Source organism: Trachinotus anak, unplaced genomic scaffold (genome assembly GCF_046630095.1).
Source record: "Trachinotus anak isolate AG129_WGS33_773 ecotype Australia unplaced genomic scaffold, CSIRO_AGI_Tana_v1 ptg000011l, whole genome shotgun sequence".
In the NCBI taxonomy this organism is placed as follows: domain Eukaryota; kingdom Metazoa; phylum Chordata; class Actinopteri; order Carangiformes; family Carangidae; genus Trachinotus; species Trachinotus anak.
The window spans coordinates 18,673,667-18,701,029 of record NW_027273862.1 but is presented as its reverse complement, the minus strand read 5'-3'; the positions used below and the strand labels follow the sequence as shown (position 1 = coordinate 18,701,029).

Genomic DNA, 27,363 nt, shown 5'->3' with positions numbered 1-27,363 from the left:
TTTATCGTGAATTGAATACTTCTTGCATAATTTGAAAATCACGTTACATTGTTTGTGTTGTATTTTCATTTTCAAATTTGAATTAACATTTGAATATTGCAACGTCAATTCATACATGCAATGTACGACTTTGAATATTAAATGTCAAACTGCTTTTCCATTTTCATTTTGATATGGTTATAGAATACCCATATGAGTATGTTAAATAAATTTGGTCTAATGGCAAGCCTCTCTATTTTCATATGACCTATGTAGCTTTATGGTGTTTTGCAGTTTCATGTAGGGCCTGTGTTAGGTCAATGTTGTTCTAAGCCAAAGAAGATTACACATGGAGAGTAATGTATATCAAACATCTCAAGTCTGATTAGAGGAGGTCTGTAGATTAGGGACTGACCGCCCCCACTTTGGCTGATGGTGTGTTAATGAGGTTGGGCCCTTGTCCTTTGAGTGCTGTGCTCATACAAGGTGGGAGCAAGGTAGTGAAACCAAACTGCTCAAATGAGAAACCCTATATTTTGATACGTATTCAGACCTTCTTTATAGACAGGTGTGTGTCTTTCCAAATCATGTCCGATCAACTGAATGGATTACTGGTGGACTCCAATCAAGGTGGAGAAGCATTGCAAAGATGATCAAGAGAAATGGGAGGCACCTGAGCCGCTGTGTCACGGCAAAGGGTGTGAATACTTATGTCGATGTGAGATTTTAGTTTTTCCATTTTAATTAATTTGCAAACATGTTTTCACTTTGCCATTATAGGGTGTTGAGTGTAGACTGAGGAAGGAAAAATGTTGCTTTGCTTTTACAATATTTTATGCCTTAATTAAAACTTTAAGAGAGATGGGCTGCAGTAATGCTATCCAATTCTCAAACAGCTCCAGATCGAGTGCCACAGGGATGATGTATTTTTGTAGGGCAACGTGGATGTATCAAAAAGCCAGTGGGATTTTTACATGGGCTTTTGAATTACTGCAACAGCTTTAAACAAACAGTCTAAAACCCAAATATTATTCAGCTGATTAACATTTAAGACACAGACAAGCAGCACAACCAGTAAATCCCTGGAATTTAGTGCTTGAAAAAAATGATTAAAGTGATTCATCAGCTATCAGAGTGGCTGTAGATACATTTTCTGTTCATTTCCTTATCATTTAATCTACAAGTCGTTTCAGCTCTAGCTGGAACTATGTTACAAATTAGAAAAAAACAAAACAAAACAAAAAAAACAAAAACTGTACAGAAAGGCTCTTCTGTGTCACAACAGGACAAGCTATGGTCCATGGACCAAGTCCAAAATAAAACTGAGTAACATAATCATATTATTGTGCGGTGTTAATTTAATTTATACTTTACTTTGATCTGTTTGTATGTTTTATATCAACTGGCGTGAAACACTTTGATACCTGTATTAAAAACAAACTGTACAAATAAAGTCTTATCATTATCATTATTATTATATAGATGTCCCCTGATACAATAACATCCTTGATGCTGTGATGTCTTAGGGGGACAGAAATTGAAATATCACACTCTTAGTGCAGGACTGTGGAGAATCCTCTCTGTGAATCTGTGTGTACATTAGCTACTGTAATATTTACCTGATAATGTATAAGCATGTGAGACTAGTTCATAGGTTTGATAAAGTGCATTTTCTCCGTCCTGTTTCACTGAAATATGAGAAACATCTCCTCATATCAAGCCTGCTCTTGGTTATGGAGTCCTTGGGGAAGAAAATACATTAACTTCCTGAAATCTTAGTTGGGGCGGGATCCTGACACTCCTCTCCTGTTTATAATTTTTTTTTTTTTTTTTTTTCTCCTCTAGGATCCTGATACGTGGCTGTTTGGGAAAGCCGCGGTGGCCGACTGATACTTGTGTGCTCCAGCTAGCGGATCCCAGCCCTCAGCAGCTGGGAGAGTGGAGAAACTAAAGCCTGCCTTCATCAAGTCGGCCTGGATGGCAGGGACACACTGGTGCAAAGACTGCCGAAACCACAAGGTATTTAAAAAAAAAAAAAACAATACGACTCCACATCCACGCAGTAAGTTGATGTTTTTTTTTTCCCGAGCCAGCACCAACTTATTAAAACTGATGCTAGTTTGAACGGTGCAGTTGTGTTTAATCTGCAGTGATTGCGTTGTTGTCGTAGCTAATCAGCCCGGCTAACGTTAGCCTGCTAACTTTTATCCGCAGGCGTGGAGTTCAGCGAGTTTTAGCATGGCTTTGTCACAAGCTGCGTGTTCAGGGTAGCGTTAGTTCACCGCCTTGTTTTGTCAGTCTTCGCACCGCGCTGTTTTGGTTTTCTGTGTATTTTTATGTCGCAACGCAACTGTGGGGAGTTAACCCGGTGCTTGCTCGGGTCGACGACTCTGCCCTGCTAATCCCCACACAGGGAAAATGAGCAGTATGTCGGGATGTCCCCAGCTCTAATAATAAATATCTTCTTCGGCCTTTCTGCTGAAGATGGGACAAAACAACCAGTTGCAGGGAAGTTAACGCCACTTTAACTTCTAGCGATGCATGAGCAGCTGCCAAAAGAAGCGAAGACCTTACACCTCCACTAACAGCTCAGAGGCAAAGGTTACTGTTGCTTTTTACTTCACTGCATGTATCTAATTACTTTACAGTTTAACATTTTACAAATAAATAAAATATGATCAGTTTAGAAAACGCAACACATTGTTAAAGGTTATACCAGAGCTTTTATTTTGACACTTCCTAAAACAGAAGTGTCTAGTTGGGGCCCCTTGCCACATTTCAGATGTCTGAGGTGTTGGCTGTTCCACTAAGAGTGATTTCTCCTTAATTTGACTGTTGACCACTGCGAGCGTCAAAAACTGTTTGACGCTCACAGTGGTAAAATGAGGCAGTGTGCAAAGCAAAAAGTCCGTCACATGTTCAAAGAGGGAACCCTATATGTGCCTATATGCCAGATGCATGAGCCTATTCTCCCTCTTTCCCCCATTAATCCTCTCACAACTCCTCAGATTATTTTGTGACCCTTTGTGGAGGCCCTGTCCTCTTGATTTGGAAGCAGTGAACTAAATTAGCCAACTCTGTACAAAGTAGTTTTAAAAAAAAACATCTGTGTACTTCCTCCACCACCGCCTGGCATAATTTAACTTTAAACACAACTGTGTATCAGCTGCAACAATTTGCATCTGGTTTGTCTGTCTGTCTGAAAGTGTGCACCTCTTACAGCATTACTGGTTGCAAGTGCTCTTCGGACCGTGGGACGGATGAAAGGTGGAAGCTGTGGTAGGCCCAGCTGGGCTGTAGCTGCTCTGTTTATCCCAGTTACCCTGCTGATGCTGACCTCCAGAGGAGCATTAAGCAGCCAGAAGATGACTCAAACAGCTATGGCTCATGCAACAGCCACTGCAGCAGGACCAGGCCCCAGCTTGACACATGACCTCCCAGGCCTCCAGGCAGTAGCAGACCTCTTAGCCAGCGAACATGCTCATGTGTGGCTCCTGTCCCTGGTGGGCTCTGTTGCTGTAGGCCTCAGTGGGATTTTTCCCCTGCTTGTCATCCCCATTGAGGCTGGAGCAGCCCTCAAAACAGAAGGTAAGAGATGGAAGTATTGAACTGAAATATACCATTATTACTTGGTAAGGCACAATAGTATATCTTCACAGTATTTCACTCATGACAATAATGATAACACAATATAGACAATTCTGTTATATGCAATATTTTGAAAGTCATCACTCACATCATGATATCTGTGTAAGAGGAAAAAACACCCTTTAAAAGAGATATTTGTAAGTTTTGCTATTGTTACCTTGTCTAAATTAGCATTAACAGATGCCAAAAGCTTCAACCATTGCCCTCTGAGCGGTGCTCCTTATTTAGGGCAAACTGGGCACCACAGTGATTTGGTAGCAGACAGTGATGAGACAGTCTGACTGGACTGGGGCTAGTTGTTTAGCATGCTAACTTCGGGAGTAGAAAAGACGAGATAGAAATAAAGCAAAACTGGCATTGCTTTCCACTGCTGGAGACAGCTCACGTCGAGTAAAGGAATGAAGTTTGATGTGGAACTCAAATATCCCCTCTAGAAAACAGCTGTCAGTGTTAACACTGGCTATGTAGCAACAGCAAAACTTACAAATAGCGCCTATAAAATGTAACTGTATAATGAAAAAAAAAGCAGTAAAAAATCATATACAGTATCTCTGTACTGCATCATAAAGAGCAATAGTAGTCAAAAGACTAATAAGAGTATTTTAATGCATAAATGTCAACATGAACACAGATGTTACAATCTAAATGTTAATCAACTGAAAACTGACAAAAGCCTGAAGTGTTGAAAGCAGAAGAGTTCAGAGTTCAAATTTCCACAGTAAAAGAGGGAAATATCTCTGCCTCATTAACCCAACAGAATGTATCACATTCCTGGTTCATACTTAATGCATTACAGAAACTGCAGACAGGCCATCCGTCTGCTCTGGCATCCACAAATCTCACACAATCTCACAACTATAAATAAAAACTCCAGCTCTTTACTGGCTCTGTAGTAAATCTTAGATCTCCACACCCCCTTAACAAGAGAAAACAACTCCAGCGGGCTCAACAAGTAGTACTGCCAGGTCTTTGTTAGCCAGGCCTAGACCCAGCTGCATCCTCTTCATGGTTTACAATTTTAGATGGGGCACAGCCTTAAATGGGCACTTGAACTTCCTGGAAAATAGAACATGTTCAGTGGCGACTTCATGAACGCCATTACATGTTTCTCTGCAGGAAACTTGAACAAGTATAAATGAGACTTGCTTGAGAAAATTTTTCTCACTTTACTTCATGTCCCCCAAGTAAACATACGTAATCATCATATAAACATTTAATAAATGGTGTTTTAACATATTATAATGTAGTTGTAAGCAGACATCAGGACAATTTTAACTTGTACTGTGAAGACATTCTCGTGAACACGATATCTCAGTAACACACTGAGGGAATTTTCTTCAAAATTGGTGGTAACATTCACATACACTTAAGGACAAACTGATTAGATTTTGGTGGTTAAAGGTCAAAGGTCAAGGTTACAGTGACCTCACAAAACGTGGTGTGAACATGATATCTTAGGAATGCTTTGAGGGAATTTCTTCATTTGGTACAAACATTAATCTGGACTCAAGGATGAACTGATTTAGAATTTGGTGGTCAAAGTTCAAAAACACACTTTTGGCCATAGCTCACAAATTATTTAGTCATGACACGATTTAACACAAATGTCTTATAGGATAAAATGATGAAGTGATGACATTTATATCCAAATGGTCATAGGTCACCTTCACTGTCACACACACACACACATCATAATGTTCTGCAGAAACACCTCTGACCATTATTCAACACTGTAACTCAGGAAGCGGTGATTGTCACCATATTTCCTGTGACCATATTTCCTGCAACTTGCCTGGTTGGTGAAGGCATACAACTGTGAGGTGGTAATTCTATTATAAAATGACAAAATGAGTAACAAGAACTATGTGTTATACTGAATAGGAAGAATTTCAGTTAAATGGTCATCCAGTTCCACAAAGTACTGTGAAAAAAATGTAGTTAAAAAGGGAAGTTTGTGTTTAATTAAAGGTATTATGTGTAGAATTTGACATTCTTGTGTCAGGTTCCTTTTATACAAGAACAAGAGTCTCCAGCTGCACTGACAGCTCTCTCAGGCTGCACTGAGGCATAGTAGTGCTTACCTGTAACAGTTAAATAACTCAAATGGTACTTGCTCTTTTTACTCTCTTACTGAGCTTCAGCAACCAGGGCTAAGTTATTGTAGGTCAGTCTGAGGCATGTAGCCTCTGAAGTGGCCCCACCCACAGGAACGTGGCGCTCCAGATGTATTTTTGGTTTTGAAGTGCTGTCCTCCCCGGAGGTTAGTCATTACCAAGGGAACTCCTAAAAAATACAAAAAAATATGTGGAATACATGAGTAATCACAGTGTATATTCCTATTCCAAGCTAGAACCACGTTTGCGCATTTCTGTGCATCAAGTTTGTTAAGATATAATAAATTAATCATTAGAAAAGGTGCCATTTAAAAAAAAAAATTTTAAATAAAAAAGAGGAAGGAGGTGAAGAGCTGTAAATATTTGTGCCTGTGATCTCAAGCCAAAATGAGAGATAACATGAAATTAATGAGTATTTCTTTATTAATCAGAGAGTACAGTAATTGCTGCCTTGTTTTTTCACTCTTTCTTTGTGTTTTCTCAGCTGGATGCCAGAAACTGAAGCAGCTCTTGAGCTTTGCTATTGGTGGTCTCCTTGGTGATGTATTTCTTCACCTCCTTCCTGAGGCGTGGGCGCTCTCTGACTCTTCAGGTTGGTCTCCTTTGCTCTAATGCCATCACCACCTTTGTATCTGAAGTATTTGTTATTTCTTTGAATAATTCTTCCCTCTCAAACATACAGAAGAATTGGCTAGTTCTACCAAAGTGACTGATGATATGTTTTCTATTGAAATTTACTTTTAATACTATTACTACTACATTGCCTTGCCCTCCATCAATCTGCTCTCTCAGAGACAGCACAGGCCGAAGTAAAGTCAATTTCATAAATGTCACGTAGGGATAGTATTTGTTTTGTTAAACCTTTAATCAATCAACCACGCATTACATTGCATTCTTATTATTTTTACTTTTCCTATAACATAGTGTAAAGCAAGAGAAATGCAGTATTATTAATACAATGTTTCATGTGGTTCTAGTTATTAGAGACAGTGTTGTTTGTAGCACTACCACTCACACACCTTAGTACTGGTATAATGCTCAGTTGTCACACTCTGTATTTGTTCATTCAGTCTTATGTACAGTGTGTGCTACCTCCCCCTCCCCAGCTGGTAAACACAACCACTACATGACCCAAGGCTTGTGGGTAATTGTTGGCCTGTTGGCCTTCCTACTCCTAGAGAAGATGTTTCCAGACCAAGAAAGCCATGAGGATCCTACTTCAAACTCAGACCTGAATTTTAACTCTCCTGTAAGTATCTCAGCTCTAACATTATGTTTTAGGAGAATATTCTCACTGCTGTCCATGGAAGTCTCACAGCTCACAGACATGTACCCACAAGCCTTCACATATTTTTTCATCGCAGTGCTTAGTGCAGACCCATTTCATACTTGGTCTGCATGTTTCTGTCAGTGGTATCAGTGTTTTGGTCACCGACCGTAGCATCAGATGACCAGATGGTTGTACAACTGGCATATCTGTGATCTCCTCTGAAAGGACAGCTGTGTAAAGGAGTAGGTTGAAATATTGTGAAATGTGTTTATTGGCTGTCTTGCAAATACAAAGATTGATATCACTCTCTCCTGTTGTTGTCAAGAAATAGTCGCGCTCATAACCCCTCGTAAAACCACAACGTATTGTTTTTGTGTTTAGGATTTTGTACGAATTTAATACAAAATGGATATTTATTAATGAGCAGCCTAAACCATATGAGATACTGTGTCTACTGTGCACTGGGTTGAAACAGCTGCTCATGTTGTTCATTATTTAATTAGTGTGTTAACTAATATGAAAATGAGATGCTGGTCATAATAAGTGTTTAACACACCGCTTCTTTGTAGACTGTGAATGTCTGGTTGCAGTATGTTTGCACAGGCAGCCTCATCCTCCCTCCTGCCTTTTAACGCTAGTGAGGGAGAAGATTGGAATCCACGGCTCAGCTCCTCTATGAGTGTCTATTTATAGAGCCAGGGTGAAGCAGCTGCTTTAGCCATTTCAGTGTCCACAGGAGAGCACTCAGCTTATAGACAGAGGCAACAATAGACAGGAACAGTTTGACAGTGTCTGTGAGAAACAGAGAGGGAGGCTATAAGTAATCTCTCTTAAAGCACCGTGTTTAGGCTAAATCTTACAAAAGATGTAAAGACTGTAACAAGCAGAACTTTTAATTTTGGTCTGTGTTTTTGATAGTCATGGTTTGATGATCATATGTGTGGAGAATTCAAATGCTTAATGTAAAATGTGCATGTCACATTCCTCATTTAACAAAGCTAATAATGTCTTTTGCAATGACAATTTAGCCCCAATCTGTTTTACAGCAAGAGGAGATTGATAGCCGTGAAAATTCATCACACTTTATTACTTCCTCATGCTTCAATCATAGACATGGGGAAAACATTTCTTTGCGACGGCAAGAAGACAGCAGGCTATTTTACTTTCACTTAATTTGACTATCATTTCAAATTGCAACGTAGGTGGTTTCTAAATTAGGGAACAGGGAAGTTGGCTGTTCTCGGAAAAGGGAGGCTATAGCCTGAGATGAATATATGTCCTCTTCTATATTTAAAAGATAAACATGTTGAACAGTGTTTGACTTTAATGGTCATCTGTTATGTCTGAAAAATAAAGCAGAAGTACAGATGACTGCCTATTACTGCATATGTAGGAAGTTATTCAAATAATCAGAACTTTTTTTAAACGGCTGTTCTGCTGCTAATGGGTGAACCTAGTGACACACAGTGGGAGCAACAATACAATGCCTGTTTGTTGCACTTCACTTACAATTTCTATTAAGACTAGTGTTAACCATCAAGGTGGACAACATGTTTTCTTGTGGGAGACAAGTCCTTCCACATAAATGGCATATTACCGATGGCAGGGTAATAGGAACATAAAACATGGTGCACGTGGGGACAGAGTGTTGATTTTAGCCTTGTTTTTCTCCACAGATACAGTCTAATTCAGTTTTCAGTGAAAATGCAGTGGCGTCACTCAGAAATGGGCACCATGCTGAGTCATGGAAATCCTCCAAGCAACAGAGTCTGCAGGAAAGATCAGAGAAAATCAAGGTAATTTCCCACTTAACAAAAAAGACAAAAAAAACTAAAGAGACATGACTAGAGTTAAACTGTTGATACAAGTTCCTTATATAAGAGGTACATTTTTTTTTTTTTTTTGTTTTTCACTTCTCAAAACTGAGTTATGTTGATTATCATAACCAGCACTGTGAAACCAAAAATATAAGCTTAGCACAGCTTACTTTATTCAGAGTGTTTGACACCAGAGATTATTAGGACATGTAAAACAACTGCACACTAGAATACTCCCCTTCTCTTACTGTTACTGTAAAGACTATCTTGCTTTCTTACACTGGGCTCAGATTCCAAGTTTCCTTAAAAGAACAGACAATTATATTATTGATGTGGTCAGACTACAAAGCTAGTAACTTTAGGTTATTATATTGTTATCATTTATCTTTCTAAATATTTGTTATTGCAGTTTCTTGCAGCTTTCCTGTTCTCTGCACTGCCACTTTGCTGCTGTAACACTGTGAATTTCCCCACTGTGGGACTAATAAAGGCTATCTTATCTTATCTTAAAACTAGACTTATTTAGTATATAACGTCAAACTACACAAACTTACATTCTGTATATATGAAGTACAACTTGTTATATATAACTAGCATTACTGTGACTAATGAAGGGTAATGTGAGTAACGGCATTATGTCTTGTGTGTCACAGACAAGTGGATATCTAAACCTCCTGGCTAACTGCATTGACAACTTCACTCATGGACTGGCAGTAGCAGGCAGTTTCCTTATTAGCAAAAAGGTAAGAAGCTGTGATAACCTCAGCACTAAAAAGAATACAAATAAATGATCTTGAAATGTCTAATTTCTCATTAAAATATGGTTTGCACAAAACACCCTCATTCTGTCATCAGTGGCTACTTTTGGAGTACTATGCCGGTGGTATATTGACTCTGGGCTTGCTTTGAAAATGTTTACATTTCTAATCACACTGGTTTAGCAAATTGCTCATGTGAGAATGTGATTACCTTCACCCTTAGACCTCACCCAACATATTGATACATGAACTCCTGGTTTTCATGAACTATAATTGCAGGTGAAATAACTCCCTGGTGTTGCAGACCACATCAGCATGCGATCATGAATTGACAATTACTGCAAATAAACATCATGCACAAACTGACTGTAGGCCTGCTCATGTCAACATGTAGGATTATGAAGATGAACTGAATATATAACTTTAAAATACACTTCAGATTTACTCAATTTACAGAGATGGATGATGGAGAAGTTCCATTGAATGTAAATACTGTATGTGTAAATGCAAATTTGGTTGTTTGTATTTTAAAAGACTGAATATTAAGCGAGATATTTGTAAGTTTTGCTATTGCTACATTAGCATTAGCAGCTACTTACCAGTCGTACCAAGAGCTTCAGCCAGTGTTGCATTTAAAAGAGAAGAGGTTATAATACACCCTCTGAGCAGCTCTACTTCTTCAAGGCAGACTGGATGTTACAGAGCTAGCTGGTTAGCATGCTAGCTAACTTTAGTAGAAGACAAGAAGTGATAGAAATAGAAGCAAAACAAGAGTCAACAAAGCGTTACTTTCCACCACTGGAGACAGCTCTTGGTAAGTAAAGAAATGAGGCTTGATGCTGAACACGCAACGTTTCTTCTAGACTGGCAAGTAAACAGCTGTTAATGCTAACATTGGCTACGTGGCAATAGCAAAACTTGTAGCTTTTTTTTTTTGTAGACTAGGAGAGCTACAAAATGGCCAAAGACGAGTGCTGAAATGATGATGCCATCTGCTTTTAGATTGGTTCTGTTTGATCCTTGCATTCACTATGCAATTCTTTCTGCCACCAGGCATGAAAATTCATGGACAAATTAAGGCTCAAATTTACTGAGAAGGCTCAGATGTACGTCTGCTACTGTGCAACCAAAACAGAAAGAGGATAGTACTTTTGTTTTCCTCTTTAGCTATCGATAGCTTTTCCCTTGTAGCAGAATTTGTGGATGGTGGAGCAACTGGTGTAACTGGGGAAACCCTAGCCAGCAAAAGTAAAAGAGCCTTGTTGTTGGAGGAGGCAAAGAAGACAAAGAGAAAGAGTAATAGAAACTAAGGAAAAACAAGAGTGAACCTCAGACGGGCATTTACTTCATGGAGAGAACCATAAAGTAAATGAACTGGGAAACAAATTCAATCCTGGACTTATCTGTTGGGACGGCCTTTATGGATTGTTTTACAGTCCACTGCCACACCAGGCTTTGTTCCAGCAGTCCCTATGGCCAGTCCAGCTATGGAGAAAGCTAGAGGACTTGAGAGGGTCCACAACCAACGTTCATTTGGTATTATTTCTACAAGATCAGTAAGAAACAAAGCCTGCCTACTTATTATAGAACAGGTGTTTTGTTGTGCCTTTCACATAGCACTGAGATCAAGGATTTGGATTTGGATTTCCTACAGTTGTCTTGCTTTGAACATGGTGGTTGCTAACGCTACCGCTAGCAGCCAGAAACAAATGATTCAATGTCCATTTGATAATCAAAACAAATGACATGTCTCTTGGTGGTGGCCTTTCTAAAATGAGCAGTGGTGAAACATAATATATTCTTCTTTGCAACAGCAGCACCAACATTAATACCACTTGGAAATGCTAGGGGGGGACGTTGTCTATTGGCACTTTACTGAAAGCAAAGGACAAAAATATATCTGGGGAATTTGGACATATAACAGCTCCCTTGCAAGTACAGTGTTTGGCATTGTATACAGGCACACTGGCAGAGGAGTAGACCTGTTATATTAGCATTCCCACTGTCTTAAGAGAGGCATTCATTACAGGATACAACAAACTTTTACAGTTTGAAGCCTGTTCTTGCTGTATAGTGTTTCAGGCTTGTTCAAAAAGGTACACATCAAAATGCAGTGATATGGGTTTTGTACTGCTTCAGTAGTTAACGGTATATTTGTAGCTGTGGGAATGAGAGAGTCCAGCTGGAGAGACATAAGGCTAGCAGCATGAACTATGGATCAGTGTGCCAGAGAGGAAGTTGACGAGATGTCTCAAACATACACATAGAAGACATCTCACCAGTGTTTTCTGTTTATGCTCCTGCACGTTTATCACAATGTGATTTTTGCCACAATGAAATGCTGTATGAAAATGATCTCTGCCAACACAGTGTTGATTAAACATGAATAAATTATGGTTCACAGTTTTTTAATTCTGAATGGATGATGAACCTACTTTAAACAGATTATTAGTAAATAGCACTCAAGGATGGCAAGGTAAAGTCAAATTTTGAATTTCCCCTCTGGGGTCAATGAATTTGGTCATCAAGCAGAATTGCCTTGCTTAATATCACTCATCATTTTCAAGAATTTTTTTTTATACTTACTGATTTAATGACTGAATAAGCTTTTGAGCTTCTTACAACCCCCTGCCTCTTGGACAAAAGGTTATTTTCTGATTTCATGAGGCTACATTAGGCACTTAATTTTAACTTAATTAAAATTCTACTGATTTTCAAATATTTATATCTGTATATAATGCTTATTTATTTTTATGAAAATGAAGCCTGGCTGTTGTCTCATGAACAACTTTTATTTTTTTATTTTGTTTTATTTTTGGAAAGAAGTCATTAAGCTACAGTTTGCCCAAACTTTTGCACGTACCAAATTACTATAATTTTCAGTTCATGAAACAAAAACTATCATCATGCATTTGAAGAAAGGCTCATTTTTGTAATCTGTTTGCTGCAGGTTTTGCATATACGTGTCTCCACTTGAAAAATCAACAAAATATGTAATTTGCCTGTGAGTGCCAAAACATTTGCATACAGCTGCAGATTATGCCTGAAGATTGTCCAGCTATAACTGGTTTGAGCTTCACGTTGGCCAGATTTAGATTTAGATAGGTCTCATTATGCTCTTCATATAAGTCTATTTAATCTTTTAGAGACCTCAAGTCTAATTTTTTACTTTGTCTTTACATTTTCCATGTTTGCACCGGCATTGGAAGCTGAACAGGTAGAGCTAAGTACTCAGCTTAGGTGCTCCCAGGCCCCTAGTAACATTTTCCCTTTGATACTACAGATCACATTTCTTTACCAAGTAAGACAAAGCAGTGTTAATGAGACTTTTCTTGCAGGTTGGCTTCCTCACCACCTTTGCTATCCTGCTCCATGAAATCCCCCATGAGGTGAGACTACAGAATCTCTTGGTTAAATTGTGTAATATCATTTATAAACCTCAAGGTTCAACGATGACTTAAAGGTTTCGTGTTTACATGGCTAAAAGTGTGCAGGTCGGGATGTTAAGGTTTCCTGTGATGAGAGAAATGTCTTCATCTGTAGGTGGGAGACTTTGCCATTCTGCTGAGGGCCGGGTTTGACCGATGGAGTGCTGCTCGCATGCAGCTGTCTACAGCGCTGGTTGGGATCTTGGGAGCTTGCTTTGCTCTGTGCACTCAGTCACCGAAAGGCACAGGTAAGATATTAGGACAGTATTCATACAATCAAACACATTATTGTTGTTAACTGGAGAGTTGCCAGAATCACTCCTAAGTTGGGTTGTTTGGTTTTTTTTTTTTGTACCATTTCTAGAAAATGCCACTGCCTGGATATTGCCTTTCACTTCTGGAGGCTTTCTCTACATAGCTCTGGTGAATGTGGTGCCTGACCTGCTCGAGGAGTCCAGTTTAAGGTGCGTTAGATGTGTTCAAAACTCAAGTTCTTAAAGGTATCCTGTGTATTTTATTAAATTTTTTATTATATTCACATTTAATTTGCCTTGTTTACATTAATGTTTACCAGCTTGCTGTCCTCTTCTTCACTATTTTATTGGTGCATCGCTATAGTAGTTGGCATAGGAAAAGTGTGAAAACAGCAGCAGGATTTGACACATGTACATGGTGACTACATAAAAAGGCTGTTTACTGTAGAACAAAACTTGATATATCATGTGAAGTGCATGAGTTTTGTACTGTGAAAATGGGCTCATGGAATATTTCTTTAATGTCCTTGAATCTATAACCTTTTTTATTTTTTTGTCTAGGCACTCCCTACTGCAGATCCTTCTCATTTTCTGTGGCGTGGCGGTCATGGCTCTTCTCTCTGCCATTGTTGACTGAACATGGAGGCCTTACCCAGCACTAAAACTCAGCACTGGGGGAGAAATCCTGTTCTCCACCAGCCCTCATATCTGGTACTTCTCATTCTTAGAAACTTCATCTCAACTAAGAGATTAACTCTCCCCTATCATCATTATCATGTTACACTAAAACAAATGTCTGACAAAAGACTGGCACTTTATGGAGGGATGACTGAAAGGAAAACCTTCTCAAATGCTGAAAGGACAATTGTGAGGACACTTCAAAATGTGCCAGACTTAAATATCAAGGGAATTAAGAGGGTTTGTATGGATATCTGTTACCAAATAGTTTTATATTGTTGATCAGACAATCATGATGTTTTGCACATACATTTACAGAGGTACACCTGCTGTACCTTCTTAACAGAACAGGCTTTCTTGGACCTTTACAAGGACCTCCTCCCTTGAAATGTATTGAACCCTAAATTGTTTAAACATTATATGTGTTTGTTACTGTTGTGCATCTTCTGTTTCTAATGTAGCTGCTGCATATTTATTGAAAAAAGAGACAAGCAAACAGACATGCACCACAGCCTCCACTCCATAACTTGTCTTGTTAAGACATAAGTGCCAAGACGTTAGGATGGTCTGTCACTCTATTGTGGACCCTGCACCAAAGTACAACTTACTGCTGGTTGTGTCTCCCTCAGCCACTACATTCTGCACCTTTATGAAGCACAAGTTGGTGCTTAAATAAAGCTTTGAATAATAATTTGAATAAATACTTAGGATAAAATTGAAATTACCTGAAGAAAAAGATTGGTACAGTTTGTGTTAAGTATTCAGTTTTGATTTATATTTGTTACCTAGAACTCAAACAACTCTTAACCATGCAGGATTATTTGTTTCATTATGTTGACTCACCTCCTGGTGAAAGTTTCCACTCCTCAAGAAATAAACTGTAAATTTCTCTATAATCTGTCTTTTAAAAAAGTCTATTTATTTTTCAAGAACTGGGACACAGCCATATTGTATTGATCTTAGTGAGATTAGGATATCCTGGTAATGATTGGTGGACCTGTGTTAAGGTGCTGAGGCAGCCTGGTGTGTTGAATTGACCTTGCTGCACAAGAACCAGTCCAACATGAGCATGTTTTTACTGCAAAGATCCTATGCCTGAAATGTCATATGGGAGTGGAGGGAGGGGGTATTGATTGTGTGTTTTCACACTTTCCAATTTCAACACAGTCTGTTTGGCAAGCTTCTGTTGCCATAACGACTCCACCACAGGTTGCCTTCCTTAGTCATCAGCCTGTGTGCAGCCCATTGTCTGTGGGAGCCTTCCTCAGTCACAGCACATAAGGACAACAAACAACCACTATGTACACTGTAGTGGAAAACGTTCAGTGGGAAACAGTGCAAATGCACAAACGACAAATCTTTCATTGATACTCGGACAAGGTTCCATAACTTTATCCAAGTGTTTAACTCCTGTAGTCTAGATTCCATCATTTCAACATTTGATCGTCTGCATGACAAATATAACTTGTTGAGAATGGGATGGCCCATCAGTAGTTTTGTGGTTAAAAATTCAACTATATCAACCTTCAATTGTCCAAACTGAATGTTTCCAACATGAACCAAGCTTTGCAAGTCCCACACACATGAAAACAGTCACATCAGTGTTTCACACTGTAACATAGTCCTATACTGTAAGGAATCAGAACCAATAAGCTTGGTAACAGATTGTTTATCATTCATAGAGTTTCATTAAAGTATGTCACTATTAGAAATAAAGAATTAAATTTGTGTGTCTAAGAATTGGGGTTCCTTTATTAGTCAATGTAGGATTCAATTTAAATTTGCTTTATTGACATGATTATAATAAAGTACAGTATTGGCAAAGCTGTTTATACAAAGTTCACAATATTATAACAATTGAGAATATAATAATGTATAATAACATAGATAATTATATCCTACGCCATATGAAATACAAATGTATAATAAACATAGTGTTGTAAAGTGACTATAAAACATTTCATACTACATACATACATACATACATATGTATGTATATATATATATATATATATATCATCTACACAATATACTGTAATAAAAGAAAAACTAAGCATTGCAAACAAATCAATTAAAACAGTTACACAGTTAAACTATCGAAAGGCATTTATTTATTTATTTTCAAAGCCTTTCTAGGAAAACAGTCTACAGTGTCTTACATCTCAAACTCATACCTTTACTAGTCCTTTTTTGGGGATTTGCCCAAATTCTAATATGAGCCTTTTTTTTTTTTTTGCTCCATTATAATTCATAAATGAGCAAACATTACATCTTAGTTGAGTCCGCTATTGATTATACTGATAGATCTGAGTGAGTGCTGTTGTATCCAACTGTTTTTTTTCCAACTTTTATTTTACCCTTCACATTCTCATCTTTTAGCTATAGTTTTGTATGTTATCCTAAAGGTTTTTCTGTATTCTGTAGCACTTGTCTTTTATTAGCTCATCTACACTCGAAGGCCATGCAGAGTGAACTGCTCACATTGGACCACCCTGTACAAATAAAGTTTAAATGAACAAATACAGTGTAGTGGTGAGTGGTTAACATGCTTATGTAACTTTATCTGCTGACCTATCACTTAGAAGGGTGCAAGTTTGCATAACACATTAGTAATTTATCAATTCCTTAAATTATATTTTATATTCAAACACATGAAATTGTATATTGATGTAATAACGTTGATATCTAAGTCTTAGTCTAAGTTAGCACTCACCTCATAGCCATTCCTAAAATCCACAATAAAATAAAAACATCATAATAAAATCACCTCAAGCAGTGCAACGGCGGTAGCAACCCCTATGTTTTTGCTGCTGTTGGGGGGAAAATAAATAATTATTGATTTAAAAGATTAACTGAAAATGATGAAATTCCCCTCCATTGCACCTGTGTTTTACATGTTTAACAAATCCCAAAGGTGACCATTCAAGCGTCACAAATCCCCCCCCCCCCCCCCCCCCCCACCACCCCATCCCCACCCCCGTAACAGAGCGCACTCCTGTCTGCTCCCCATCCCGCTACAGCAGCGACCTGGAGGAGAGAGAGCGCAACTACACCCCTGCCCCTGCCTCCTCCTCACAGCGTTGGTCGCCATCCATCCCCTCTCCTCCTGTACCATAACAGATGGTGGGAACAACATTGCATCCACCGGGTACCACAACAATAGACCGCAGCATCCAGTCCAGACGACGCTGGTCTTGCACCATCATGCTCCTAGTGCAGGACTGCGTGAGGCTGTGAGTGCCGTCGTGATTTATTTCACGCGGTACCACCACCACCACCACGGCCACGGAGGAACCTTCTTGCGACTGTTTGGGCTCTCCATCGAGTGGGGAAGATGGCCGCTATGAAAATATTAACCAGCACAGGGCTCTTCTTGGCGTTCTGTGCGCTGGGGCTGCTCGCCATGGCGATTTGCACCGATTATTGGTACGAGACCGACGCAAGGAGACATAGGGAGAGGTGTAAAAACTATGCCAACAAGCGAAACGACCCGGGCTACATCTACATTTCAAACCACAACCTCCCCCTCCAGATGCCTCCAAAGAGCCTGGAGAGGAAAGGTAACGGCCCAGATGCTCATGCCCTCGTCAGGGGGAAGCGGCACTTCCTGGCCGCAGCATCTGCCATGGAGTCTCATTGCAGTCGGCAGTTTAACTCCACCATCTCCGGACTCTGGAGGAAGTGTCACCGGGAAGGATTCGACCTGGAGACCGAGGACCTTATTTACAAAGGTAAACAGGAGCGGTCTGAAGCCTGCACCAGGCCGTGATGCTCGGCGATGAGCTCACACCCAAGCCTGACACAAACACAGGATCATCCAGAGGCCCACATTCTGCCCTCACATTATTGTGTGTCTGTGTTTTACATTTTAAGGTTATAAAACTACATTATAGTCTGTTTTCCTTAAGCCCGTGCCTCCTTCACTCTTATTTGTAAATTTCATTGTCTGTGGTGCTGAATTAAGCTCCTCTTGCTGAATCCCTCTCTGAGGTAATGGCCGGTCTAGTTTTGCTCCTTCTGTTTTCTGAACCTGTTTTGCATCTGTAGGAGACTTAAACAACCTCTTGTAAGGGTTAATGTCACACGGGGGGGGGGGGGGGGGGGGTTATGTAGTGCAGAAGAAGCTGAATCACACAACATACAGCCATGAACAACCCTAAAAAGCTCAAGACTCAGGCCTTGCTCATTAATGCTATATCCGGTCCACAACAAGGTCCTAAAACTGAGCAGATTCACAGAGAGGGGAATCTCGCTCAGTGGAAAACATGGGGATCACTGATTGTTGTTGGGGTCACAGCTGCCAGAGTTAACGTAGGCTAGATGAACTTTGATGCATCAGTATACCCTAAAAACAGCCCTAATGGGACATTATTGATACAGTTTTCTCCTCCAAGCATTAACTGTCAGCTACACCATGCTGTTCAAAAATCAATCTCCGTCTGCATCCGTGCCATTTGATCTACCTTCAAATAATAATTAATGTCACTTTTTGTCAAGATTAACTACCTGCAGTTAATAACACAAGATTTAAGGCTCTGAAATAAAACTAAAATAACAACAAAAAATCTACAGTAGCCTGTGACACTTTAAGTTCTGCTTTCCAAAAATCAATATATAGCGACACCAGTGAACAATTCATGTGTGTAAAGTATAGTTACATACATATAATATACAGTGATGTTTTTTTTTTTTTTTTTAGCTCAGTCCTACAGGGGTAGAGTTTATGTCAGGACCACATTGCTCCATTGCACGCTACCTGTATGAAACTTGTTGACATTGTCTCAGAAATGTGTTAATTCAGCCCCGTAGTAATTACAAGGTCATACTGGACTGCATTGTTTCTAAAAAATACACCTGTCTCTTTCACATTTTGTCAGAATATATATATATACATATATATAGTCTATATGTAATACAAGCTTCACAAAGGTAATATTTGTTGCAGTACGTGTAGGCATGATTTTATGTCCACACCTTGTACTGCTGAAATTTGATCGTGGTCACACTACCAAAATGTACTGAACTGCTATTTAAAGTGCTTGCTAGTACTAGCTTCTGCACCTCTGGGTCATTCAACATCCTGGGAACCAAGCAGCCAGAATGGAGGCGCAGATTCAAATTTGCCTCAGTTGCAAGTATGATAATGAAATCCATTTACAGTACCATTAGTTTTAGTAGCCGTTCAACACCGTATGTAACTTACTTAGCCTTGTCTGATTCTTAAGATCATATTTATTCCTTTTGGTAATTATGCTTAGTGTAAATATTAGTGTTGATATCTGAGCAACTTGATATCATATAATAATGCTGTTTTTACGGATTATTTACAAAAGCCATTAATAGACTAATAACTACATTTAAAAGAAATGAATGACAGTTAATATAAAAGTGAAAGCAAAAAAAATACCAGCTTTACTCCGTCATGTTCACTACACTGAAGATGAATTTGCACGAGTAGCATTACATGAAATGATACACCTGTCAAAGTAATATGCCATTAAAATCAAACAAATAATTTAACATCATAATAGGTCTGACCTAGCTTGTTCTCAGAGCCATGGCAGCTGCTACCTAAATGTCCATATGCTCACCAGTTTGAAACCAAGTGTAAGCATATACTGACAGCAGAGGCTTTAGAGTTTCCTTATTGAAACTCCGTTGGTGCACCTGTAGGCAAATAATAAATACAGCTCTCAAGCTTACAAAACTATGTCCGGAGTCAGACAGAATGAAAGATGAAAGCAAAAGCAAAAGCAAAACGCTGCAAAATGATGCAAAATGTTTAAGGGGTCCCTCATCAGGGAATATAATCTGTTGAAAGTTATTCTCTCAAGTGCTGCAAATTATGAACTTTGATGGTGCATGGGCGTAAAGGTGTCTGATGTTTGTCTAATTATGATTAGAGGCTCGGTGATCACAGCGTTGTGACAGTAGTGGCGTCAGGAAAATAGCTTTCTGTGTTGAACAAATTCTGCCGTTGTGGACAAATATAGCATCGAGTGTTGATTTTTGTTTGTTCATTGCTGATATGTTTTGGAGCATGTGTAGAGCTGCAATAAGTCCATTAATCGTTTAGTCAACTGAAAGAAAAATTAAATGGCGACTGTTTTGATAATCGACTGATCATTTCAAGCCTCTATCAAGCTTAAATGCCAAACATTGGCTGGTTTCAGCTTCTCAAATCAAAAGTGTAATCGAAATGAATCCTTCGTCCTACATGATAGTAAACAGAATATCTTTGGGGTTTGGACTGAACAGAAGGCTTTTCGAAGACCTTGAATTTAAAAGTTAAAGTTAAAGCAATGCTGGTCCTTTTTAGGTCACAACATCAGAACATAACAAAGGTTGAGGATTTCGTGAGAATTTTCTGTAATTGTGTTATTTAATTTTTGAAAATTTGTTACAGAGGGAAAAACTTTTCCCATGGCTTTAGTGATATAAACCAACTACTGTACACTAGAAATCACAGGTTTTCCCTAAATTATGAAAAATTACTAAAACCATCATCAGTGATGTTCTGTTAGGACACTGATATGAAAAAAAATGTTAATTTTGAATACGGTTTACTGCACTGCTCTTCAAGTAAATATGAAAAGATTCAATTTAAATGAGAACAATTAAGGTTCTGTACGTGGCCATCAGTAGAATAATCCATATTCCATATTGTGTCCTAATCCCTTCTTAATAATAGTGAAGGAGTGGTTGGGAACATGAGGTTAATAAGGCCAACTCAGTCTATTAAAACTCAGTGAGGTTTTAAAATAGATATGAAGCTTTTTTACCATGTGTATATTGTTTCCTAATCCCTCAAGTCGGGCAAAGGTTCACAATGAGCTGTTTACTTCATTATCATGTCACCTCTCTCTATTTGTATTAAGAATATTTGTGCTCCAGTTATAATTGTCTCCATCATTGTTCTTTGCCAGGAATAATTCAAAGATGCACTCCAGTCAAGTATCACTACTCTTCGTCCATCCTACCACGAAATTTACCCATCAACATCACAAAGACCATACGACAGGATGAGTGGCATGCACTCCGTAAGTCTGAAAGTGTTTGTCTGTCGTCATGAAGTTTGTTGGACTTGTTGGTTTAGCTGCTGATTATCTGTTCTTTGCATCTTTTGTTTGTTAGCTTATTTTTGTGCTTTCCCTTCTAATGTATTCAATAACAGGCTATTTGAGATATAAAAAAAAAAGAAAAAATCTGAGAAAATCCATGATAATGGTTTTTATGGCTTTAATATTTTAAGTCTCCACTTAAAAAGTGTATTGTCTATACAAATTTCTTTTGCATTTAGAGGTTTAGTTGAGTACATATGAAATTTGGTGTACCTCAAGGCAGGATTTTGAGCCCGATCTCATTTTCTTCGTGAATGTTTCTTGTAGGTCACATTACTCACAAACGCAGCCTCACCACAGGCGTTCTGAGATATTTTTAGATATTTTCCCTGTGTTGTCATCACTCACTTCAATCCTCTGTAAAACAGTCAGTGGATATTAGCATAATGCTAGCCTGTTTCCACAAGTTGCCTGTTCATTTCTCACTTGTTTGAAAGATTTTACTTATCACTTTTAAGGCACAGCTGCCTCTCACTCCTGAATATATCACTGATGTTATAAGCCCCTCTCTCCCGTGTCTAGACCCGTGACCCGAGGTTATCAGGTCATCACTATTAGGGAGCCACTGGCTTTAAAATGGCTTATCTGAGGACATTAGGTCAGACAAAAATCTCTTGGATAGGCTTGTATTTCTTACTTGATATCCTTGTTCAAAGAGATAGAGTAAGAGAGTTGTTCGACCTTGGACTGCATCAGGAGTGATTTTCAGTGTGATATACAGGTGCTTTTATCTCATTGCTTCTAGGTATGTTTTGTGCAAATGTGTCTGTGATTTACGTCAGTCTTAAATTCAGTGATGTGACTCTGCTAGTATGTGTTCTGCTTTAAACATGAAATGATATCTACACAATATTCTTATTCTTAGTATAATACTCTAGATATCTTTATTCTTCCTACTGCTATCATCATCATCTAGTTTTATCCTTCATTGTACCTTATTATGAGTAAAGCTCGATTAAAAAAAATTTTTTTCCTAATGTATTTCTACAAATTTTCCTGGAAAGAACTATGCAATTTGGATGAGTTTCACATCCCCTTCTTTGATGAGTGCAAAGCAGGTCAGGTCAGTTGAATATGCAAAAATGTGGAATTTGTCTACAGGCAAACGTACAGTTTTAAATAAGTAAACAATTTCTTTTCCAATAATAAATGAATCATGAATGAATATTTATTTGGGTTCAATTAAAGCTTTTCATTCAAAGACATGGTTGTGCTCCTGGTTTTGCTATAATTAACACCAAATTGTATAATTCATTCTGTTAAACTTCCTGGGAAAATCATTAGAAAATAATGCATGAATAATGAATTGTGTTAACCTTATTGGCTGTCAGTCAATTCTTGACATAAGCTTGACCACAGTGTAGCATAACTAGAATTAGCATGATACGAGTGTCTCTTAAAGCTAAGTTCGGGTTGTTGGTCGGGTTGTTTTATCACATCTTGTATACCAGTAGTAAAAATATATTCATTTTTAAGTTCCCTGCATAGTCAGGAGTATTTTAGTGTGGTAAATTGACAGCAGAGTGACAGTGTGACACTAGCTGCTCAAACATCAGCGCTGTAGTTTGAGAGCAACAGATTCCAGCTTTACCAGCTTTAATTTTCCTGTCAGTTTCTTCAAGCTCGCTGGTGAGTAATCACCAGTTTCATTGTTCAGCAGCTGTAAGTTACAGTTCTCTCTGTGACGTCTTCATCTCTGCTTGCAGATCTAAGAAGAATGACGGCTGGCTTTGTGGGCATGGCTGTGTCCATCATTCTTTTTGGCTGGATCATTGGAGTGCTGGGATGCTGCCAGCAGCATGACCTCATGCAATATGTAGCTGGGCTACTCTTTCTCATGGGAGGTACTGTGAGAGCACATATGCTCACATCCACACACAAGCACGCAGACAAAATCCAATTTTATTCACTTTGTGTATTTATTTGGTGACAGCTGAGAGCATCCTTGGGTTATCATGACATAGTAGATCAATGATATGCTGTAACATGATTCCTGTCCTGCAGGAAGATGCACAGGGCATGTAGGAATTTAGTAATCAGACTAGAACCACTTTAAATCACTGCTTGTCTCTTCTGCTCACACAGGAACATGCTGCATCATCTCCTTGTGCACATGTGTGGCAGGAATCAACTTTGAGTTATCCCGCTATCCCCGCTACATGTATGGCCTCCCCGAGGACATTAGCCATGGCTATGGCTGGTCCATGTTTTGTGCCTGGGGGGGCCTTGGTCTCACATTGCTGGCTGGCTTCCTCTGCACCTTGGCCCCATCCTTGAGCACACCCGCTCGCACAACAACCCACAAGCCGAGGCAGGAGAACGGAACCGTGTGACAGGACCGAGGCGCCGAGAAGCGATTGACCCACCGAACGCACAAACCACACCCTTCCAGTCTTGATGTGCAACTCTGAAACAGTTTTTGTCTGATCACCATCTCACACCACCCTCAACATTGCCATCTCCCTTCAGTGTTTTAAGTGTGCCTGAGTTGTGACAGAAGGAGCAAAGGAACGACAAACTTCACACACCTAATCTCGGAAATCGCAGAGGAACCTCCAGGAACCGCAAGAGTAACATGTAACATATGACTGAGGAATGGCTCTCACAGCACAAATATGACATTTGTTTTGGTCCAGATTTTTGACATGCTGACTTCACGGTGATCTAAAGGTGACTGTTTTCTCTAAAGAGTATTTGTCTTAAAATGGTGCTCTCTTAAATACATAAAGCCACAAACACTCCCACACAGCACACACACACAGACACACACCAGCTTTTCCACACATGCTCAATTACTCTGGATGAATCATGAGAGTAATCCTCCAAAAGGAAGAAACGTACAAATATCAGACATCCTGTCAGCATTCCTCTTTCAGTCAAGTGATGTGTGCTGTGTTATTGTTTGTAATGAAAAAAAAAAGAAAACCATTCAGATGTCAGACAACTGCCCATTGCTTATCTTTAGTGTAGCACACTTACAGATATCAAACATGAGTCCCAGGGGTAGAACATAACGTGGATATACCTGTGTGGTCAGTACGATAAAACACACACAAGTGAATTTGCAATGAAAAGCAAATCGTTTGATGCTTCTTTAAAGATTCTATATGTACACATGCATCTCTATGTAGATCCAGGTCATTGTTTGTGTGATGTAGATTTTGAGTAAGAATGTTTGTTTTCTGTTTTTTTTTTTTAGAGGTGATGATGGCTGAAAGTGTAGAGAAGATAAAGAGTGACAGGATTGTGCTAGGAGAATCCATTATGTATTCCGCAACATGAAGGTATTTTTGTGGTACGGAATGAAAAGAAGTGAGAGGCAGAAGAAAGCATGAAGTCACAGTAACTGCTGAGCTGTGACTTAAAGCTGCTGTGCTGTTACCGAACTGACAGACCCAGTTGTTTGCAGACAGCTGAATCATAACCTGACAAGAACAAAACAAGAAGCCAAACTGTGGAGGAAGTATTTGATTACTCCATTGTTTACCCTTAATATTGGTCAGCCGTTTCGTGTAATACTCTGAATACAAGCAAGTTAAGCAATTTTAGAAGAAAAAAAAATGCAACTTCAGTGATTTAACTTAAAAACGAAAGCACAAGCTGTATTCCCAGTTCTCATCTCCACTGAATACAGTAACAGAGTGGTAGAAGGCCAAAAAGTAATCATTTCCTGACTAAAATCTGACTCAGCAATGACTGAAACAACAAAACAATGGAACATAATTTGTTGTTTGGTTTTGTTTACATGTGGGTTAGATAGCACAATCACTAACGCCTTTTCATGACGTTTGTTTGCAAGCAGTATGTGACACAGTTTACACACATGTGTATCATGACAACCAAACAAATTACATGTAAAAATTTCAGGACACAATAATATTCCAGTAGACTAAATCATCAGAAGCCACTAAAAGCAAGATTTCAGTCTTCTGTACTTTTATGATTCAATAGTTGCGTTGATAATGCATTAGAAAAGCACAAAGGCACAGTATGTATATACTTTAAAAACAAAAGGTCAAAATGAAGTAATATATCCATTCCAGTTTGATTGATCTCTAGAACACATCTTATATCATCTCTTGATTAGTAAAATTCATTTCATGTTATTGTGTACTATCTAAAAAATGGTACACTAAATGTTGTTTAGTATGTGATAGGAACTTGGGAATTATTCAGTTTTTCTCTTACCTTTGGAATTCAATTGTTGGACCACAAATTCATCCAAATCTCGTATCGAAAAAGCACAAATAGTGATTTAGAAAGGCTGTAGACTGCAGAGATGTATGTTAAAAGCTGTCATTCAAATACACTGGATACTCATTTTGTGTTTCAGTTGTGGTGTGTGCACATGAGGAAAATAACAAAATGAAGTATACTGAAGTGTTAACAATTGTAAAAGAGGCTACATTCTTTGTTTTAATGTAGACAACGGCTGCATTTTCGAAAATTAAATAATTAGTAAAAAAATAAAGTAATAAATTCTTGGAAAAAACACTTTTGATTTGAAATTGGAAATGCCATTTTATATTATCAGTTGGACTAATGTGTAGAACATATCCTTAATTGTGTGTCATTAGTATAGATCAGTAAAATACACGAGTTTGTGTATTTAACAAGTGCTAATGAGATGGGACCACATAAAAGCTTTTGAGTGGAGGGTTTTAGTTTGTTCGATGTAAATGGAAAACAATCCCCCCGGTGACATTTTAAGATGATAATAACTCACAGCAGACAGTCTTCTGTCATGCAAATGTTATTTCTTCCCCTCTCCCATAAATGTTGGTTGCTGGACATGAGTCATGGGATATTCCATCAGCTATGTCAAAGAACATTCTCAGAAAAAAAAAAAAAAGTGTTATAATGTGTGTTGACAACACTGTATGTGATGTTCGGACCTTTCACCATCACCATTAACCTCCTCATGAGGCCACCACTTTCCTGAAGTCAAGGAAATTAACTGAGGCATGATTGAAAACTGTATCTTCAGTGTCTTGTTGAATCTTTGCACTTTGCTGGGTCTCATAAAAGTCAGTGAACCTGAAGTGTGAGCAGGTGGAGTTATACATTATATGTTTGCAAGGCCACATACAACAGCAAAAGATGATCAGAGCATGTAATAAGCACCCTGTTGTGTCTTTTACAGAGTTTGGGTTTATACCAAGTTGTGTGTTTAGGGTCAGTCGGTCCAGGCTCTTATTGTGAAAATATTTATGCCAGAAACAAGGACGTGCCATAGATATACAAAATATTTATATCTATGGTCATTTCACTGACAACTTGGTCAGTGTCTTTTCTGACATGCTGTGACACATAGAATGCATACTGTTTGGTGTTTTGGTTTTAAGTTCACACCCAAACTGATACACAGAAATTAAGTATTACTGTAAGCAGTAAACTGTAATGTATAAGTACATGGTGCAAGTATAATGTGTTGCTAGGACTGAAGCACAACTGCACACAAATCTTACAAGGTTTTTTTTTGTTGTTTTTTTTCCCGGACTTTTCCAGTTCTACTGTGCCACCACTGCAAACGTGCAGGACTTTATCATAAGTGTTACAAGCAAAAAATTGAAAGCGCATACTTCTGCCCCCATATCTCAAGTAGTAAATTTAAAGTACACAAACACATAACAGTGTCTGTTATTTCAAACTCAGATTTTGTCATTGATTGGATTGAGCTTCAGTACAGAAGAACAGCAGCACACAGTAGCAAAATTTACAAAACATTAAGAATAATGTACTTTAGAGAACGAATGAGGTCAGCACAGTGTAACAGTGTATTTGAAATTGTTGTAAAACCCCTCGCAAGTGGCAACTTCCTGTGTTTCATGAGGAACTTAGAAATGTACTCTGTGCAATGAGAGATGCCCTGTGAAAACGCCACCATTTAGTGTGGCACTTGTTTCAGTAGCACAGCTATTATTTTCTACAAGTCATTTATACTGTTTCAATCCACGGCAGATGTTATGTGGGGACTAAAACGACATTACAGACTTGCATGAGCTCATTACAGCTAGTTTCTTTCAATATATTGAAAACTTGTGTCCATTTTTAATTAATTTATTTTACTGAAATAAAATATGTAATTACTAATGTGTTGTGACTTTCAGTGTTTGCATTTGTGCCCAATTTCAGCAGGTTTGCTCTCCAAAGTTGCACACTTGTCAATGAATCTTCCCCACTAATGTTCCTAATGTTTGTTTTTTTTTTTAACTTTCGTAGGTGACTGTCTTCATCTGGCTGATGGGGCAGATGTACTGTTGTAGTTTTAGTTTATGGAGTTAAAATTGAAAAAA

The 27,363-nt window shown here is 38.6% G+C and overlaps 2 protein-coding genes across 4 annotated transcripts in view; both read left to right on the top strand.

Moving 5' to 3' along the window:
- The window catches only part of slc39a13 (solute carrier family 39 member 13), a 51,696-nt gene extending 36,022 nt beyond the window's left edge, over positions 1-15,674 (top strand). Inside the window, exons 2-11 of one of the 3 annotated variants that reach the window (XM_071488685.1) lie at positions 1,825-2,041; positions 3,202-3,567; positions 6,226-6,333; positions 6,848-6,990; positions 8,688-8,807; positions 9,482-9,571; positions 12,925-12,975; positions 13,130-13,262; positions 13,379-13,478; positions 13,830-15,674. In XM_071488685.1, coding sequence (XP_071344786.1) covers positions 1,957-2,041; positions 3,202-3,567; positions 6,226-6,333; positions 6,848-6,990; positions 8,688-8,807; positions 9,482-9,571; positions 12,925-12,975; positions 13,130-13,262; positions 13,379-13,478; positions 13,830-13,905 — 1,272 coding nt within the window. In that variant the 5' untranslated portion in view covers positions 1,825-1,956 and the 3' untranslated portion in view covers positions 13,906-15,674. Of the gene's footprint in view, positions 1-1,824; positions 2,042-2,084; positions 2,581-3,201; positions 3,568-6,225; positions 6,334-6,847; positions 6,991-8,687; positions 8,808-9,481; positions 9,572-12,924; positions 12,976-13,129; positions 13,263-13,378; positions 13,479-13,829 lie in introns of those variants that run through there. The other 2 variants (XM_071488686.1, XM_071488687.1) reach the window with 2 other exon arrangements.
- A 1,222-nt stretch (positions 15,675-16,896) lies between these two features.
- Positions 16,897-27,162, top strand: tmem276b (transmembrane protein 276b). The gene is made up of 4 exons (XM_071488688.1): positions 16,897-17,677; positions 20,873-20,986; positions 22,774-22,911; positions 23,153-27,162. Exons 1-4 carry the CDS (start codon positions 17,281-17,283, stop codon positions 23,398-23,400), a joined length of 897 nt encoding a protein of 298 aa, XP_071344789.1. The 5' UTR covers positions 16,897-17,280; the 3' UTR covers positions 23,401-27,162.
- Positions 27,163-27,363: the final 201 nt, after the last annotated feature.

Bases quoted from the DNA above. Each gene is read 5' to 3' on its own strand.
- tmem276b (XM_071488688.1), top strand. From the start codon at position 17,281: ATGGCCGCTATGAAAATATTAACCAGCACAGGGCTCTTCTTGGCGTTC. The intron at 17,678-20,872 runs GTAAACAGGAGC...GTTCTTTGCCAG, and splicing joins CGAGGACCTTATTTACAAAG to GAATAATTCAAAGATGCACT. The intron at 22,912-23,152 runs GTACTGTGAGAG...CTGCTCACACAG, and splicing joins GCTACTCTTTCTCATGGGAG to GAACATGCTGCATCATCTCC.